General features: G+C 42.1%; 1 protein-coding gene across 2 annotated transcripts; it reads left to right on the top strand.

Moving 5' to 3' along the window:
* Positions 1–6,091: 6,091 nt before the first annotated feature.
* On the top strand, positions 6,092–17,583 carry LOC142965046 (prolyl endopeptidase). Of its 2 annotated transcripts, none has more exons than XM_076105744.1 (16): positions 6,092–6,324; positions 7,552–7,626; positions 7,719–7,852; positions 7,964–8,094; positions 8,209–8,418; positions 8,540–8,661; positions 9,685–9,790; positions 10,908–11,099; positions 12,948–13,145; positions 13,662–13,765; positions 14,048–14,184; positions 14,551–14,645; positions 14,797–14,928; positions 16,007–16,163; positions 16,467–16,789; positions 17,419–17,583. In XM_076105744.1, the coding sequence occupies exons 1-15, from the start codon at positions 6,283–6,285 to the stop codon at positions 16,759–16,761; spliced, it is 2,130 nt and encodes a 709-aa protein (XP_075961859.1). In that variant the 5' UTR covers positions 6,092–6,282; the 3' UTR covers positions 16,762–16,789; positions 17,419–17,583. The 2 variants fall into 2 exon arrangements, with proteins under 2 accessions (XP_075961859.1, XP_075961860.1); XM_076105745.1 differs by lacking the exon at positions 6,092–6,324 and adding an exon at positions 7,212–7,247.
* Positions 17,584–19,101: the final 1,518 nt, after the last annotated feature.

Here is a 19,101-nt window from a genome sequence, read left to right as displayed (position 1 = left end):
TTGCCTTCTGTGCGTGTTATGCGTGTTATTTGTCGCTAAAATTTTTTTTTTAAAAAGACTCAACCAAAGGATGCATGTGAGACGTATCTCTAAGTTGATGCTGTGATTCTCTCAGTTTAGACATGTGAATGTTCACACTTGTAGCAGAAGGGGAAACACATGCATGGTGCAGCACAGGACCAGTTGGGGATATTTGCACACTATTTACAACACTTCTCTGTGAAAAGAAATGTATTTTACCAGCTTGTATGTTCTTTACCTGACGGGGTTGGATTGATTTTTATAACTGCATTCAAATGATCGTCATTGTATTAGATTAGATCAGATTGCAATCTTTGTTCCTCAAAAATGTGTGTCGAGTCAGACAAAAAAATGTAGCACAGTACAAACAAACGATGCAGACACTCTGTGTTGGACATCCAGGTACATATACACATATCACATTATTACACCTGGCCTACTGTAATGAGTGCCTGTTCTCTGAGTCATCACATTTGACTGACTGTAAAATGAATAAGCTCCAAGACCCCGTTCAACCTGTGGAACGTTGAATCTTCTGCTGTTCTTCCGTTACCTTGTTACATTATTATTTTGACATAAAGCATGATTTCTTTCTATTCTTAAACAAGTACTTTTGTTTTGTTTTGCCTAAACCTAAGCGTTGCACAGCACAGCACTACGTGTCATTGTGCATTTCTGCAAGCGTGATATGAGGCTGATGTGAATCGTATTATTCAAACGCCCGTGGTTTGAAGAAATGTACAATGCCGCTGTGAGGTTGCTCGATTTTTAACAATACCTTCTAATTCATATTGGGTTGCTTTAGCTTGTAATCTGTGATGTAGTATAAAAATAGAAGTAGTTGCAAATGGAAACACTCAAGTAGTCCAGGTCCCTCAAAACTTTCGGTACAGTATTGGAGTATTGGATTAGATTGGGGGGGGGGGGGATATGTATTGGTTTAAATATCTCTGTCTGATTGCTCCAGTTAACCTCAGTTAAAGGTAAATAACATATATTGTAACTTTCTGCAGACGTTATCCATTTCTGCTGCTAGGAACGGCAACTTACAAATGACGCCTGGTTTATTAGCCAGTGTATGGTGGCTAATTTGGGATTTTGAGAGCTTGCATATGAGACTCTAATAGCCTGAAACCCTAATTATTGCTAACTCTAGCCATGCCCTACACAGTATGTACAATTACTATCTAGCAGGCCCAAATTACAGGAGCTCCACCAACAGCAGAGTGAGGGGCTACAGCGGGTATTTGGAGACTTAAAGATGTTGTGATGGGGAGAATAGGGATAAGAAAGGGGCGATATAAGCGTGTAGCAAAATCTGCACGCTTCTGGCTTGTGGTCAACAGGTGGGCCAATGCACCCCCCCCCCCCCCTATCTCACAGAACACCTGCCAAAGAGGAAGACTTTAGCCAAGATCTGTCTGGCAGACAAAGAAGGGGATTTCAGGACCAAATCCAGCGGATCAATACAAAATGTCTGCTAATTAGGCCCTCCAGAAAAGGAGGTGGGGGGATGAGAGTGAGACAGACAAGGGAAAAGAAAAACATCAGATCAGCTAGTGCTGATTCAGAAGTCTAGACGGATAAGGAAAATCCCCAGACAGGCGTACCGCTGTGGAAATCAGGTGAGGCACACTAGGTGACGGATCACCTCGCTCTTTGGATCAAGCCAAGGTTGCCAGGAATCAGGCTGGCCCTCCCTCCCTCCCTCCCTCCCTCCATCACTCTCTTCCTCAGTCAGAGGCAACCTCCCAGGCTACAGCGATCAGTTTCTCTGACCCCAATCCTTCCTCCTCCTCCTCCTCCTCCTCCTCCCACCTTTTCCCTGCCCCTCCTCCTTCCTTCCTCTGGACATCACCGCTTTGACCTAAATCCCCTTATTTAATCTTCATCTTCTTCTCCTCGTCTTTTGGATAACAATCAACCCCCTAATTGTCTTAATCTCACTGGTCTTTTATTGTCCCCGGGGCGTCAAGCGTACTGCAGAACAAAAACATTAACGACAGATCAATACTTGGCATCAGGCTGCAACTTCCACCGCCGTCTTTATTGATTTTTTTCTTCTCACTAATTTAAGATTAGGCTGCACTGCTTATGGATTTAATTAAAACATAGAGGAGCTAGGGCATTTCAATTTTGATAGAGAAAATAATCTTTGTCTTTTGTCAACGAAAAATCTCATATATCTGAGAGGATCTGATATCATTCAGTGTTTCATGGAGAGCAAAGTTTAATAAAGAGATGAATCGCAGTAAGACCTGAGGTGAAGGACAATATATTTCAAATTTTGGAAATGTGAAGCTGATATCCACATTTTGTGCATCTGGGGATTAAATCCAGCTTGGAAGCAGCAGCACAAGCCAGCAATTGTAAACACCTTCAAATCTTCCCCAAGCCCTTTTGTTATGCTCTCTAAATAAAACAAATCGGAACATTGTCAATTTCTAAAATGAGAAGCTTATGGAATAGCACTCTCAGTTATATTACAATAAGGCTTTGGGCCCTGAGCCAAAGATATTAGCTTCAGAGCAGCGGTAAGCCCAGGATCAAGCGAAGGTTAGGCGGTGATTTGTGTGTGATTTTGAAATGACAACCGGGATGATAATCATAATATTCAGAATAATAACGGATTATCTGTTTCAGTGGCTACACTCTGCACCATCTGTGAAGGAGTGGGGCAGGGGGTGATTCAATGTGTGCACTTGTGTGTGTATGTGTGTTTACATGTAGGCACATGTACATTTTTTGTAATATGCATATGTGTGTAATTTTGGGTCCATTACAGTGTTTCAAGATGTTGTGTCCACTGAATAAGAATTCTCCTTTTTCTTTTACCCTCATGTATTTTCAACTCACTCCTTGGCACATAGTTTTTATTGTTTCGTTTTTTTAAATGTAGCCTCTAATAACACACCTTTATTAACACAGTTTTGTCATCGCCATCCTTGTTTCCCGTCTTACAACATCAACAGCTCAGCCCCTCCCTCCGCCTCTCCTCTGTCCCTCTCTCTCAGTGGGTGAGTCTGGAGCTGCGTAACAGTCAGATGACATGGTCTGACTCGGCTCTGCTGTAATCCGACATGGCTAATCTAATCTCTCTGTCTTCGCAGATTGGCAAACTACCTGGGTCTTTCCAGCCAATTATGGCCCATCTGTACAGCACGCCATGCAGGTCAAAGCCAGCCACCGCGGAGGCCCGGCAAGCCAAGATGGGCCGCTGCAGGGCTCAGGCTGTCTAGGGCCCAATATAGCTGCTTCCATAACAGCCCATCTGCACGTGGCTTGGCCTGGTCCACTTTCATCCCCTGTGGCCCAAAGGATTAGGGATCCTCCCCTAACTTAACTGCTAATTAAAGCACTTGTTGCCATACAGTTGTAAGGCAATTACCAAAGCAATGTTTCGTGGCTAAATGGGCTACTTTGGCACCAAATGTCTCCTTATCAATATTGCTTCTACAATTCAGAAAAGGTTCCTTTTCTACAAAGTAGGATAACATGACATTTCACAACGTGAACTTTTAGCATTTACATTTTTAGATGCAGAAAAAAACCATATAGCAGTACAGGTTCTTCAAACAACCTCAGACGGTCGGAAATAAGTAACAAGGTTTAAACTCATATATGCAAATTTTATCACAATCTATCATAACATGAATTAGGTGTGGCTATTATAAGTATTATTTTCATAATATTTGTATTCAACATTTTAAAGTCTATGACCTATTGAGCATGTAACATGCATTATCTCATTCTTTAGGACTGATAAAGATGCTTCTTTGCTTTTTTTATTTGTAAATAAAGTAGAAATAATGTGATCTAATAATTATTTCGATTTTTTACTTATAAAATAAATTGTATTGTCCGTGCATAAGTTGTAGATGTACTCGTTATTTTATATGGCGTCTGTCTGACGAGACGGAGAGGTAAATACACCGACACAAGGTCAGAGGCCTTCTAACAGCTTATTTTCTCATCAAGCCAGTCTCACTTAATCACCTTAGCTAAATTAGTTTGAAATTAGCCCTCTTTCTAACTCCCTGTCCTCCATCTTTCCCCTCCTTTCCACCCCAGTCATTTTTACAGCTTTATGGATTAGACAGATTACTCGTCTGAAACTCTGTTTTTGTTCTTTCTCTCTGTTTCAGTCCCCGTCTTTCCATCTCGAGGGGTGTTAAGCTAGGATGGAAATTGTCTCAACTTGTTGTTTTGCCTTGAAACCTGTTACAGATGAGTTTGTAACACATAACACGTGTCTCTTTGTGGTCATTTTGTGTCTGTTTGTAGTTGTTTTGTGTCACTCACTGAAATTGTATTGGACTTTTTATGTTTAGTTGTTTTGTGTGTCTTTGTGGTCATTTAGTGTCTCTTTGTAGTTTGTTTGCGTTTCTTTGTAGTTGCTTTGTCTCTCTTTGAAGTCATCTTGTGTCTCTTTGTGGTTGTTTTGCCCCTCTTTATAGTCATCGTGAGCTTCTTTGTGGTCTTCTTGTGTCTCATTGAGTTGTTTTATGTTTCTTTGTGGTCATTTAAGTATATCCCCGGTTGTGACAAGTCTCTTAGACTTACATTTGGCGATGCCCAGGGGGGTCCCCCCCCCGCGCTGGGCCTGTGCCCGGTGGTGCCCACTGGAATGACATGGGTTCATGTTTATGTTGTGAGACAAAGCTGCCACTATTTACCTCTACTGGGAAAGCAGATATGGAATAAGTGAAGCTCAACTGTGTAGCTACAGAACCTTTCAACTCGTTTGGGAATTATTTTCAGTGGTTTGACATTTAGGAGTGGCAAAGTGACAGACTCATCCGTACGACAACTAAATAACATGGAAATGCCATCATGGCACTGAAAATTTGTGGATGTTCCCCAACACAGGAACACATATGATTGTGGTTTTCAGGTTGTATGTGTTATTTTGTGTTCTATTGCCAGTTAATCCAGGTGTCACAAGGGCCTTCGTTTTGTTGTCAGATGACTACTCTATAAATATTGATTTGATTTGTCATCAGAAATACTACTCTAGGCTACCTTCCCGAAAGAAAAGAAGAAAGAAGCAGGGAAAAAAGAGAGACAGATGAGTAATCATCACATTATTTTTAATCACTCTACATGTTAATCACAGGTTGAAGTCATAATTAATCTGAAACACCTTTTACCAGGAAAACACATGACGTGTTCACTCTATCAAAGGAATAATGACAAAGCCTTTTTGTGAAAGCTCTAGAACTGCAATCGTTGTTTAGTCGGTTGTCTGGAAATAATCAACTCTTTTGACAATCAATAAATCATTGAAGTGAAATGTCAAGAAAGAGTGCCAAACATTTGGGAGCGGCTTCTCAAATGTGACGATATGCTGCTTTTCTGTGATTTCTGTCCATGTAAATGAAATATCTTAAGGTTCCAGACTGATGGTTGGACAAAGCAAGACATTTAAAAACGTCATCTTAGTATCTGGAAAATTGTGATGGGCATTTTTCCCTTTTTTTTTTTGAACATTTTCGAGATGAATTAAACAATCAGCAGAACATAGGTCCTAGACAACTTGCCAGGTTTTGAGAGACACTGGTTTACCAAATGTTTTCTGATGACTGGATTGTCAGTAAGTAGTCAGTAACTCTCATCTTACTTAGGATCCAACAGGCTCAAAGTGATTATGCCTTGTCACCACAAGCCTGTAGTTTCTTTTGTTTTAAATGTACAACTTCCTCTTGCTCACGCTCTGTCACCAGTGCTTGCATGCAGACCTGTTTGCAAACACATCCCCTTTTCTTCGTTCAGTTTAGACTCTCAGTTGATTTTAGTCAGTTTAGTGTAGATTGAGGCGTTTCTGCTGTGCCTTTTCTACATAAAAAAAAAAAAATGTTTTAGCAGTTCTACTTTTTTGGACACAAATTATATGGCTTGTGCATCCCCAAACGAAAACGAACTATTTTCCATATTATTATTTTTTTGGGGGGGTGGGGGATGTTATAAATTGCGGAAATGATCCTCTAAATAACAAATGCACGCGTGCATAGGTACTACGGCTGTGCCGATATGCCGGGACTTGTCTCGGATGATACATCATTTCCTGTTTGAAGAGCAAGCGCGAGCGGGTTGTACAAAGGCGTGTGTGGGTTCGTGAGTGAGAAAAGAATTCTTTCACTTTCACTTCAAGGCGCCATTGATTCGGTGGTGACGCTGCATTGAGAACAATTAAAAACAACACAAACAAACAAAGTAGCAACAGAAAATCAACTCAGGGAGACAGAGGAGCACATTAGGAAGATGGCGTTTGAGTACCCGGCTGCACGAAGAGATGAGAGTAAGGTCAGTGTCGAAGTCCTGCTGCTTTCTCTCTCTCTCTCTGTCTGTTCGTCTTTCCGTGAAATGATCTGGTGGAAGCGCACGAGCAAGAAAAGCGAGACCAGGAAGCGGCAGACACTGGGCTGAGGGTTAGAAAGGCCAATGGCGACTGACCGAGAGAGAATCAAAAACAAAACTTTGAGAAGTACCGTTAACTGTTTAATGTTGCCTCCTCGTGACAAATGAGTCAACATTAGCGCCCCACGAGACACTATCCCAGCGGACAAATGTGGTCATAATGCGAATACAAGACGGAGCTTCATTGAGGTGTGTCGCAGTTAAAGTAGCATATTGCTTTAGTCTTCCTAACAACTACTCTTCTCTGATAATGCACTTTTGCTTTGTATGCAGGGCTGTAGTCAGGACTTTGCCGAGTCACTGTTTCCAAACATCCCCAGCCACGTAAAAGCATTTCGATAAGGCCCCAAATAACAGAACAACACCATCCCCCTCAGCACCTGATTTACTTACTTATTTATTCTACTGATTAGCTTGGTTTTCTGAATTTGTATTATCTGCCAACAGGCTGGTTTAAAGGCTGTTTCAAAGAATGAATTACTGGTCTAAATATCTTTAATATGAATTCTGTAAAGATACTTAATTTGCTACCAAAGACAACTAAGAGCACCAGGGAAACAAAGAATGTTGGGCTCTTAAAAATTGCAGGAAAACAATTATAAAAAGTTGTTGCTTCTGCCAAAAATATTTTCAGCTCTAATTGAATGAATAAATGACTGATTATTGATATTTATAAATTTTTTTTTGCCTGTAATGGTTAACGCAAGAAACGGATCCTTTTCAAACCCACCATACTGTAAGTCACCTCACTTCTGTGTAACCGTAGAACGTACACTCCTCTGAAGGTGATGACTCCAGTGTCCTCAATGGTAAGTACGGCCCTGGATATATATACGTTTTTGTCTTATCTGACTGAAACCTGCCCCTTTGCCACAGCATTTTATTGGGTGGGCGTTCAGAGTACACCATTGTTGCAGCCCTAAGCCGACAAGCCACAATATCGATGAGACGGTTGACAGAAGTACGCATGCTCTTCAGTTCCGCACAAAATAGTTTTTGGAGGGAAGTTACAACCACTGCACAAGAGAATCCTCTCTGTCGAGGAAAGTCCAGTCTGAATGCTGAGGATTCAATGCAGCTGTTTTGTGTGCGTTGTTCTTGTCTAACTTGTAGGTGGATGACCACCATGGAACTAAGATCTGCGATCCCTACACATGGCTGGAAGACCCGGATAGTGCAGAAACAATGGTATGTATTGATCTCCTGCAGAAAGCTGAAGCTGTGTTTTTACCAAAATCTCTGCAAATCCCGTCGCTCCTCTCTCTCCTTCTGCATCTCAGGCCTTTGTTGAGGAGCAGAACAACCTGACCATGCCGTACCTGGAGCGGTGTGCTGTCCGGGCTCAGTTCCACCAGCGTCTCACCGAGCTCTACGACTATCCCAAATACAGCTGCCCTTACAAAAGAGGGAAGAGGTACTAGTTGAAATTGAAAGAATGGGCACTGCACGGACTGAAAAACACTTATGAGAGGGACTAACTTGAATTTGAAAAGAAAAGAAACTATACTTGTCATGTTATTTCCAGGTACTTCTACTTCCACAACAAAGGTCTCCAGAACCAGGATGTGCTGTATGTGCAGGACTCTCTGGATGGAGCTGCCACTGTATTCTTTGACCCCAATAAACTCTCTGAAGATGGCACTGTGGCACTGAAGAGTGAGTCAAACCGCAGAGCACACGTGCTGCACTTTATTGTGCACGGACGCAAAGAGTAAAGATGTTCAGTGCTGAATCCCTCCTCCTCCTCTTTGTCCCTCTCTCTTCACCCAGTGGGCCGTCTGTCAGAGGAGTGTGAATATTTTGCGTATGGTTTGAGCAGCAGTGGTTCAGACTGGGTGACGGTGAGTTTCATGAAGGCGGACGATCTCGCTCTGCTGCCCGATGTACTGGAGAGGGTTAAATTCAGCTGCTTGGCCTGGACTCACGATGCCAAGGGCATCTTTTACAACTGCTACTTACGCCAGGAAGGCAAAACTGACGGTTAGGAAGATTCACTGTACTCGCAAACGCATGCTCCATCCAGGAGACAACACCTTTGCTACAAGCCTATTACAAATGCATTCAAGACTTAACCCCTCCTTGTTTTTCCCCCCCACTAAAGGCACAGAGACCACCTGCAACATCAATCAGAAGCTCTTCTACCACGTCATCGGCACCAAGCAGTCGGAGGACATTCTGGTTGCAGAGTTCCCCGAACATCCCAAGTGGCACAGCTCAGTAACCGTAAGTCCATAGTAATCTTGAATCACTCATTATAATCACCCGTTTGTAATCAGGGCGGTGATGGATGAGGTTTTCAGATCATTTACTTAAGTATAACTACTAATACTACAGTGCTGCTTTCAAATATAATCAAAATAACTTCATTTATCCGATAGGAACTGCATATAAAACCGTCAAAGACGACAAAGAGTAGACGACACACAAGTGCAGCTTAAAACCGTTTATGATGTCCACTAGTAGGGCGCTTTAAATTCTGTATAAATGAATAATAAATAGGATCAAGCACACGAGTTATCTCGGGCATTAATGAGTGAGATGGAAGCTATTTGTAGTCCTTTCATCTGCTGTAGATGCTAATTAGTGGTTCTTGGTTACTGTAATGGTGACTTTCTAGATCTGACAGTGGATCAGATCGCTGCAGCTGATTCAGAATGACATCTTTACTCTTCCTAAAAGAGGGTGTATCCAATGTCTCTTTTTGCTTTCATTCAAAGCCCCTTTTGAGGTTTTTGAATGAAGCTTTGAATGTCTGACATCATATTTTATCACCATAGAAAATAAAAAAAAATGTAATGAAGTGATTCATCGTCTTTTTCTTATAACATCAACTTTTTTTAGTGAATATAACTCGTCAAATACGGACTGAAGCAGAATGTATCATTAGACATTTATCTTAAATACATTTTGACTTTTGGACTTTACAAAGCTCCGGAGTTATTTCAAATGTTTGACTCACACAAGTCAAACACATCTTACCCAGCCATAACTGGAATCTGATTCTAGAAATAGTATAATACGAATGATGTTAGTGTGGCCGAATATTTATCTGCAACCGTGCAGAAATAGTGCCTTTTGAACAAAAAAATTCCATCTGCACTTAAACAATTAGTCACTTTTGCACGTGTGCCATGTCCAGTAATAGTAGCTGTTAAAGTTAAAAGTTGTCATAGCAAAAGACTACATGCCTCTCTTTGTCTTTCTCTGCTTCCTTCTTTCCCGTCTTCATTCCTTCCCTTTTCCCAGATATCGGATGACGGCCGATACGCTGTTCTGTCCATCACTGAAGGCTGTGAACCTGTCAACCAGCTGTGGTACTGTGACCTTCAGCAGCTCCCCGATGGCATCGCAGGTCTGTGAACTTGTGACGCGCTCCCAACTGACAACAATTCACGTTATTTTCTAAGTGGGATCACAGCTGCAAGTTATCCTTAGGTCTGCTTTGGCATGATTGTGACTTCTGTCTACACGTATGATATAGTAAAATGCCCCATCTATTTACCCCAGCAATCCCCTCCCTGCTCACAAAAACAAAATATGGTTGTGACTCTTAAATTGATTTTAAGTTGATGTAAGCTGTCAACCAGGTCGTCAAAGTCCCCAAGTATTGATGAATATCGATCCCCAAATTAAGATATCTTTGTAGAATAAAGCATTTCGTGAGAAGTAAATGTCTCTGGAAAAAGGCATCATTATCAGAAGTATCTATTTATTTTAAAGGGCGTTCTTTTTTTTATTAATCTGCCAGTAAAATGTTTTGTCCAAAACCCAAAGTTATTCACTTCAACAATAATATATGTGAAATAAATAAATACAGCAAAACCTCTTCCACATCTAAGCTTGAACCAGGAAATGAGTGAATAATGAATTATCAAAATAGTTGGCGATTATTTCTCTGTCCATTAATTAATTCATTCATAAACTAGAATTCCAATTGTTTTTATTTCACTTGTTAGTAGCACCCGAGCTGCAGCATTAAAACAAAGTTATCTGTCAAGTTTGGGTCACTTTGATGTTGTTTTGCTATGAAGTATTATCGCATCCTGGATATGATTGAGTGCTGCTTCTCTTGAAAAGATTTGCAGAAAATAAGTGTAATTTCCCAAATTAAACATTCTTGGAAAACTACACCTACCGATTTCTAAGGTACCGTTTACCTCTGCAGCTTCAGGGCTCAACACAAGCGAGGCCGGTGACTCACCGGTTACTTCACCAGTTGTTGAGATTTCGAAATTCACTTTGCAAAATGTTTTCTGGTTTAAAAGACGATCTCCCACACGCAAAGCAATGTGGACACTTTCTAGTCTTTACACACCATCATAATTCAGATGGACAGGTGTGGGTTTTGGCTTTGCTAGAGGTTTAGATAACTGCAACTCATACCGGTCAAAGATAATAATGACAGGAACATCATGCATCTTTTATAATGGCGTTTTTGTTGTTGTTGTTTTATTCATCTTCTGCTCCAGGTCTGCTGCCATGGGTCAAACTTGTAGACAACTTTGACGCCCAATACTCGTACGTCACCAATGAGGGATCCGTGTTCACGTTCCGCTCCAACTTGGATGCTCCTCGGTACTGTCTCCTGAACATAGACGTCCAGAAACCAGACAGGCAGCACTGGACTACCCTCATTCCACAGCATGACAAGGATGTCCTGGGTGAGAGTGAGAGGAAACCTCCGTAGAATATGCTGTAGTGTAGACGACGTACGTCTTGAAGTCCAAACAGCAGTTTGGCGATTTTGTAAAAACAGACCTTCGTTGGCGCGACAGCTGTGGGCTTGTGTTAGAACTTCTGGGGAAAAAATCTTGCAAAATAGTTTTTCACAGAAGATCTGTCCTAATGTGATGACAGTCCAGCCACAACAACTGGGAAGTTCTGTGTCTGTGGTCAGAGACTGTCGTCAAAGGGATGTCTGCTCAAAAAGTGAAACTGGGCTTATGTGTCTTTGTCGTCATTTTTATTATTATTATGACTCATTTGAATGATGGTAACGTCACCAAGACATCACTGAAACTGCAGTAAATGTCCAAGTTTCCGCTAAAATATGTGCTACACACACACACACACACACACACACACACCATCAGAAATAACAAAAGGTACAAACTATGTTAAGGAAGATCATTTGAACGTTTGGGCAACACTCTATTTTAAGTCCCCCTGTTTATGATTTATAAACAGTGTTTAAACATTCAGTAGATGTTTTATAGCACACTAAGTATCATGATATCATATAATAAGCAATGAATGACTTCATCTGCGGCCACCAGTAAGTCTGGGCTGGTGTATAAACAGATACTGAATGGCACTTCTGTCTACATAGTATAATTTATAACTGCTGACGATCATTGTACTAATAAGCACTTAAAATGACCTACTAGCTACTTTATCATGTGCTATAAAGCATTCATTTAATTGAATGTTTGGATACTCTCTAAATGTGGTTAAGTGTAGCAGTAAAGTGTTGCATGTTAAGTGAATGATGGTGATATCAGTGATACGCAAGTTAATGATCTTTTCTCAAATTTCACTTTTTGACCAAGTTTTTAAATGAATAGGAATTGAATTATGTTCATATTCATATACAATCAATATTAATGTATAACATTTTGAAAAGTAGTAGTCCATTTACTGTTGTTTTTACGGCATGCACGTAAGCCACAGTAGGGAGTTGACAGTTGTGTCTGATAACATGTCCAGGCGATGGTGCGTTGAGAGTTTTGTCATCGGCGCCTTTCTGAACTGACAAGAGGGCTTTGTCTCCTCTGTCATAATATTGTCTTGGGCTCAGCCCCTACACTAGCCTTTTAACTGATCTAAAGTACGAAGTCACTGATTCATCAGTTCACTCTTCATTGTCCTCGTCTTGACACTGACGACTCTCAAAGGCAAAAGGCCATATATGGATGTGTGCTTGCTGTGTGTACTAAACATGGTAACCGAGAGGAGCTTGACGGCATGTGTAGCCCCACTGACTCCTACCGAGCAGTATGGCCCGACTTGAGCAGTATGGCCCGACTTGAGCAGTATGGCCTGACTTGAGCAGTATGGCCCGACTTGAGCAGTATGGCCTGACTTGAGCAGTATGGCCTGACTTGAGCAGTATGGCCTGACTTGAGCAGTATGGCCTGCATTTATTGTGTCTTAAGACTGCCTCCTGCTGGCAGTCGATGAGATTTCATCACAGTCCACAGTCCATACCTGTATTAACTCTTTGCTCTACCTGTGCAGTAACATCTGAATTAACTGAACTAATCAATTTGGTCATATTCAATGCATAGCCATTATATTTGTCTTCATCCCAGGATCATGAGAGTACTTCTTATTTTCGAGATATATCGGGATAATTAGCAGAGAGGAAGCGGACATCGGTAGTAACAGAGAAAGGAAAACAGACGACATGTAGACCGTTTCCCTTGGACACGGTGTTTTTAATAACACCAGGCAGCTTTCACATGTTATGTTCACTTTCGATCACTTCCTTTTTCATAATCCTTCTGCAGGCTTTGTCTCCTGTGTGAACCAGCACCACCTGGTGGTCAACTATCTGCATGACGTGAAGGACATCCTGCAGCTGTGTGAGCTGTCCACCGGCCTGGTGGTCAGGGACCTGCCGCTGGACGTCGGCTCAGTGGCCGGAGTGAGCTGCAAGAAGAACCACTCTGACTTCTTCTACAAGTTCACCTCCTTCACTACACCTGGTGACTCCTCTCTTTCCTTTCAGTCCATGAATTGTATTTTAGTTGTCTTCTATTAACAAAATGAGAGAATAAAAAAGTAGCGAGAAAGCTACGAATCCCACAACAGAACTGCAAAAACAATTACCATCAGTGCATACAAATAATTAGGGCGGCACTAATTATTTTGATTATTGATAAATAGGCTGATTCTTGTTTTGATTAGTTAGTTTTTCTACAAAAATGTTGAAAAATGGCCATGGGGCCTATTTTCAAATTTGTCGTTTTCTCCATCAAGCAATCGAAAATCCAAATAGTATTCAGTCTGCTAACATGTAAAATAAAGAATATTTGGAAAATTCTCACATTTGAGAAGCGGGAACCAGGGAATATTTTGCATTTCTGCTTGACAAACAGTTTTATTGTTTTCATCAAATGATCTCACTGCATACGAACTATCGGTTATTGAAATATCCCCATGCAATGAGTTAAACACACGGTGACCTCTAACCTGTGTGACCGTTGTTCCGTGGTGGCCAGGTATCATTTACCACTGTGATTTGAGCGAGTCCAACCCAGAGCCCAGCGTGTTCAGGGAGGTGGAGGTGAAGGGCATCAAGCAAGACGACTACGAGACCAGCCAGGTGACGCCCTGCTGTTTTATCTCTTCTACTTCTCCGTTACCCTTTATGTTGTATTGTTTCCCGTCATCTTACAGGTTATTCTTGTTTGTGTTGCTTCACTGCATATTTATATCATGATTCAGATTTCCCAGAATCCTGTTCACTGTGGTTGAGGAAGTGGTAAATGTTTTTTGTGCACAGCTCATCTTAGACTTAATTTGTATGAACTCTGTCATTTTATAACACTGACGTCAATTATGTTTAAAAGAAAATATCTATATATATATATTTTTGCATTTACAGGTATTTTATCCCGGTAAAGATGGAACCGAGATCCCCATGTTCTTAGTTCACGCCAAGGGCCTAAAGAAGGATGCCACTCGTCCCGTCTTTCTTTATGGCTACGGGGGCTTTGAGGCTTCCATCCAACCGTACTACAAGTAAGTACAACGGGACCACTCTCTTCTGTTTTTCACTGACACAGATGAACACTAATCCGTTCCAAAATACCTCAAGTGTGGTGTGTAACAGAGTAGAGGGTATACCAACTGTCTATAAAACAGAGCTGCCATGTTGGCTCTGCACAACCCTCCTCTGCTCTTCACCTGATCCTCTCTGCTGGCTTGTCACTTCCATGTTGTGTGTGATGTAGAATCAAACATTGTGATTTTAAAGTCATATTTTAATAGGTTTTACTGTATCCTACTTAAACTACATTTAATATTTTTCATTTATGCTGCTATTGTAACATTGATTGTACTTTCATGGCTGTATTTCCTCTGTCTGTCTGTCCTGTCTGTGCTCAGTGTTGCTTACCTGCTGTATGTGAGACACCTGGGAGGCATCCTGGCAGTGGCCAACATCAGAGGGGGAGGAGAGTACGGCCTCACCTGGTACAAAGGTACAGACATCCAAGGAATAAAGCCATCCCTACCTGGAACAGGCTGTGTGAAGGGGGCAGTAGCCGGTGTTTATTAATAAAAATAATTAAAGCTCTTCTAAAGTCTAATTCTGTGTTCGCTGAACTTCTGCTGATTATTGTGTTCGTGCAGCTGGTACATTGGGGAACAAGCAGAATTGCTTCGATGACTTCCAGTGTGCAGCAGAGTATCTAATCCAGGAGAAGTACACCACAGCCAGCCGCATCGCTATCAACGGAGCCTCTAATGGAGGACTGCTCGTGGGTGAGTACAGGACCAGCTGTGTGCCTCATGTGTTTGTGTATTTAGTGTGAAAGCCGGAGATGGAGAACAAGTAAAAGGGTTTTAAGGGTACATCCTGGAAACTATTATGCAGCCGCTGTACATCATGTGTTACATTTAGGGGTTGGGATTTTGAAAGTGGGGAAATCTTACTTTTTATGTTGTAAGTCTGCTCTTTAGTTTTACAGAATATGATTTCAGAGGGCAACATAAAATGTTCAGACAAAGGCTGTGATATGTGTAAATGATAAAATAATTATTCAACAATAGCATGTGTTGTCTTTAAGCTTTTTGGGTGTTATCTATGGTGATGCTCCAAAAATGTTTCTAAGTCCAAAAAACCTTTCTTGAGGGAGAGTTATCCTCCACAAACATAAAAAAAGCTTAATAATGAGCTAGAGAGGCAGAATGATTGCTTATTGCAAGATCCACCAGTTAAATAAGCAAAAAGTAATATAATATATGAGTGCGTCTATGGTCAGGCCGTGGTGGTGCTTTGTGTGTGCCGAGGGATAGATGTGGATGCTGCGTATATCGTTCTGCTTGTTGTCCCTTTGCCTTTCACATTCCTGCTCAATGGAGCTTTATTTCTACTTCCCCCTCATGTTAACAGCTCACCTCCCACATCCTATACACCTTCAAGGCTACTAACAACACTGCTACTGTACATGTCCATGTTTTTACAGTTTTATAAAAGCAAACTAAGAGCCAGCTGAGATCACTGGCCCATTGCAAGTCTCCGCTGCGTTGATCACAATGCGTGCTTTCTATTACATCTTTGGCATAATTAATAATGTAAAATGAATTCACCAGTAGTTAGCTGCTTAGCTTCAATTCATCTCGCTATTAAACAGCACATTAAACAGAGCTTTGTCACATCATTTACCAAAAGGCTGGCTGCCATATGGCGTCGCACAAACCCAACTAATGACTTCTCCCCTGGTGTGTAAGTGGCGATGTAGGAGTGATCGTGTCCTACCGTGTGAAGCAAAGGGGATGTGTGTGAATTTGAAAAGCAAAATGGAATGTTTTACGCAAATTTTGAAATGCACACACACAGCGGCATGCGTGAACCAGCGTCCAGAACTGTTCGGCTGTGCTGTGGCAGAGGTGGGGGTGATGGATATGCTGAAGTTCCACAAATTCACCATCGGCCACGCCTGGACCACCGACTACGGCTGTTCAGACGACCCGGAGCAGTTCAAGTGGCTCATCAAGTACGAAAAACACAGACGCAACACATCACTAGAACATACTGCTGCACGAGAACACGTTCCTCCGGGATCCTTCGGTCACTGCGCATGTACTAAATGTTAATAATTATACAACCGAAGTTCCGGAGCCCAAAATATGGTCTTCGGGACAGCCCTAATAATCTAAAACCTACCCACATAAGTAATAAAATAGCAGCAAAGCATCTGATTCACACATTTCAGCTCACAAATCACTCCCATATTCTCTCTTCTCTCGGATTCCCTTCCAGTTATCCTCCCAACCTGTCTTCCTCGCCCTCTCTCCAGGTATTCCCCTCTCCATAATCTGCCGCAGTCGCCTTACTCTGGCCCTCCCTACCCTGCCATCCTGCTCCTAACAGCAGATCACGATGACCGCGTGGTGCCTCTCCACACCCTGAAGTACTGTGCGGCCTTGCAGCGCGGAGTGGGCAGCAGCCCTGTGCAGCGTCAGCCTCTGATGGTCAGGGTAGACACCCGGAGCGGGCACGGTGCCGGGAAGCCCACCACCAAGGCCATCTTGGAGGAGGCGCACATCTTTTCCTTCATCGCTGAGACACTTGGGCTGAGCTGGATCGATTGAAGAGATGATGATGATGACGCACAATGAGGTGGGGCTTTTTAAAGGATGAATGATTTACTGTCTTATTTCTGTGGAAACATGCTTTTACTATTTAGTGAAAGACCGAGGAATGCACTGGTACAACTAGAGTAGACGGTTAGAGAAAGATGTAAGAACAACAGATGAATTAATATCACTGGAAAAATAATAACTACCAACTACTGAGATACTAACTATAATGCCTCTATTGAAACAACTCTTGTAGATCTGATTTGTTCAGCATCATTGGTGGAAGAAGTATTGAATAAAGTAAATGAAGCACTATCTCAACATCAAAATGTTTTTTTGTTTTTTTTCAATATAACATAAAAGATTGACTTACGAAAAAGGACAAAAGTTCATCAGAAGTTACTTTTAAGTATCAAAAGGTGCCGTGGTGACATCGGGGTTTTGGGTGCAGTCTATCTACTGCTACATCCCCTGTTTATTGCGTGACGTTCTCCACTTCAGTCAACTATCGAATGAAGGCGTAAAATGCCAAAAAATATATAACTAACTAAAATGGCCATTTTCCCCGAGTGTTATGTTGTATATTTGATTATATTGTTAGTGCTGAATTTGATTGTTGCAGCTGATTGAAGTAAAAAAATAATTGAAACTGCTTTCTTTATTTGCTAGGTGGTTTAATCTCCAGTAAATCTGAAAAGAATTAGACGAGACCACTCTCCACGAGACCCGACTGGCTTTGAACAGATCTTCTTATGAACGCAGTATATCTTGTTGAGTAAAATATCACCATTAAAAGAACCTGTGACCTGCTCAATAAACTGTTCCTCCACAAAACCCCTTGTGAAAAACAACCAATGATTTGTTGAATAATAATTTGCTTTGTATATGCAATGTCTATCTGTACAGTAACTTTAATTGTCAAATATATTAGGAGTTAAAAGTATAAAACTTCTCTGACATGTAACGCAAGTAGAAGTACCATAAAATTGAAAAACCAAAAATCAGGTAAAAGTACATTACTTGAGTGAATTTACTTGCCGCTGTTGACTCAAGTCATGTCTGTAGGGTGCAGTTCTCATATAGTTCAGCAGGTGGCAGTATGGGACCACACACAAACTCCCTGTAGGCGTCACTGTGTACCAAACACTTGAAGGTGAGTTTAGTGTCATTCTGCTTGAGGGCTAGATGCACTCTGCTAAGTCCTTCATGTGGTCGGTCTTCTGGTGGATTGAGACAAGTAGGATACGCCCGCATGAAACGACAGTAGTAGGACACACAAGAATGAGCGCTTGTATAAAGGGGTGGACCGGGGAGACGGAGAGAAGGATGGGTGGAAATCCTTTAACGTGTGCAGAAAAGCCGAGCGATGACAGACGGCAGATATATGGCGAGACAGTGAGAAGCAACAAGCGGAGAGAGACTGAAAGTGCACTTATGGAGAGTCTCGGGACAGACGGGTGTTTAAACTGTCAAAAAAAAAAAAAGATGGAAACACTCTGCCGGCCAATCACAGACGGTGAGGGAAGTTGTCCATTCGGTCACTCAGAGTTTAATCTCTGCTCAGTGGAAAGTTGTGATTTGGTCAGACTGAATCCCGGGCTTTATCTAAGTACCCTCTCAGTGGATAGATAGGATGGGAAAAGGAGAGAGGGAAAGCAGAGAAGGCTGCAGGAGGAGGATTTGCAGACAATGACTCTTTGCCACTGGGGCAAAGTGGTTGAATGAAGGCGGAAAAGACAAAGCCAGTAATAAGCTGGACATATGAGACACGGAGACAGAGGTTTAAGACCATGCAGGAACAAAAAAAAAGACTGGCGCTCTGCTCCCAGGAGTGTCCCAGAGGATTGAGCCGGCTTTTGCTGCTTCATTTCCTTCATTCACATCACTCCCCCCACCACCTCCCCGTTCACACATGTTACAAGCACATGCAGCGTTCACGGCTCTTTTTCTCTGGAGGAACACAAGCTCTTACCTACAAAAGCCCCACCGTCTCACACTCGCACGTCCCCATCCTGGCCTCCTGTTTGTTTACTTTACCCCCCCCATAATGCAGGGATTAATTTCCCAAAGCCGATTTGAGCTGCGGCACGCTTCGGCAAAGAGCGGAGAGCAGAACTTTTGTGCTGAGGGGAAGTTTCCCCTTCACACTAGCTTAGAGGTGGACTGCTCTCCCCTTTATGCCGCTCGCTTTAATCTTCACACGGAGCAGAGGGATAGAGGGAGGACAAGAAGGGGAGAGGGATAGAGGGAGGACAAGAAGGGGAGAGGGCTCTCAACACACAGCTGGGAATCACTAATGTTGTTACAGAGGTGTCGTCTGCTTTCCCATGTGCCTCTTTGAATCCTTCGGCT

The sequence above is a fragment of the Anarhichas minor genome, unplaced genomic scaffold (assembly GCF_050575085.1).
Source record: "Anarhichas minor isolate MPS153535 unplaced genomic scaffold, ASM5057508v1 ptg000033l, whole genome shotgun sequence".
Classification (NCBI taxonomy): domain Eukaryota; kingdom Metazoa; phylum Chordata; class Actinopteri; order Perciformes; family Anarhichadidae; genus Anarhichas; species Anarhichas minor.
Note: the sequence above shows the minus strand (reverse complement) of the source record. Positions and strands in the feature narration are given on the sequence as shown.

Bases quoted from the DNA above. Each gene is read 5' to 3' on its own strand.
- LOC142965046 (XM_076105744.1), top strand. From the start codon at position 6,283: ATGGCGTTTGAGTACCCGGCTGCACGAAGAGATGAGAGTAAG. The intron at 8,419-8,539 runs GTTAGGAAGATT...CCCCCACTAAAG, and splicing joins CCAGGAAGGCAAAACTGACG to GCACAGAGACCACCTGCAAC. The intron at 13,146-13,661 runs GTGACTCCTCTC...CGTGGTGGCCAG, and splicing joins CACCTCCTTCACTACACCTG to GTATCATTTACCACTGTGAT.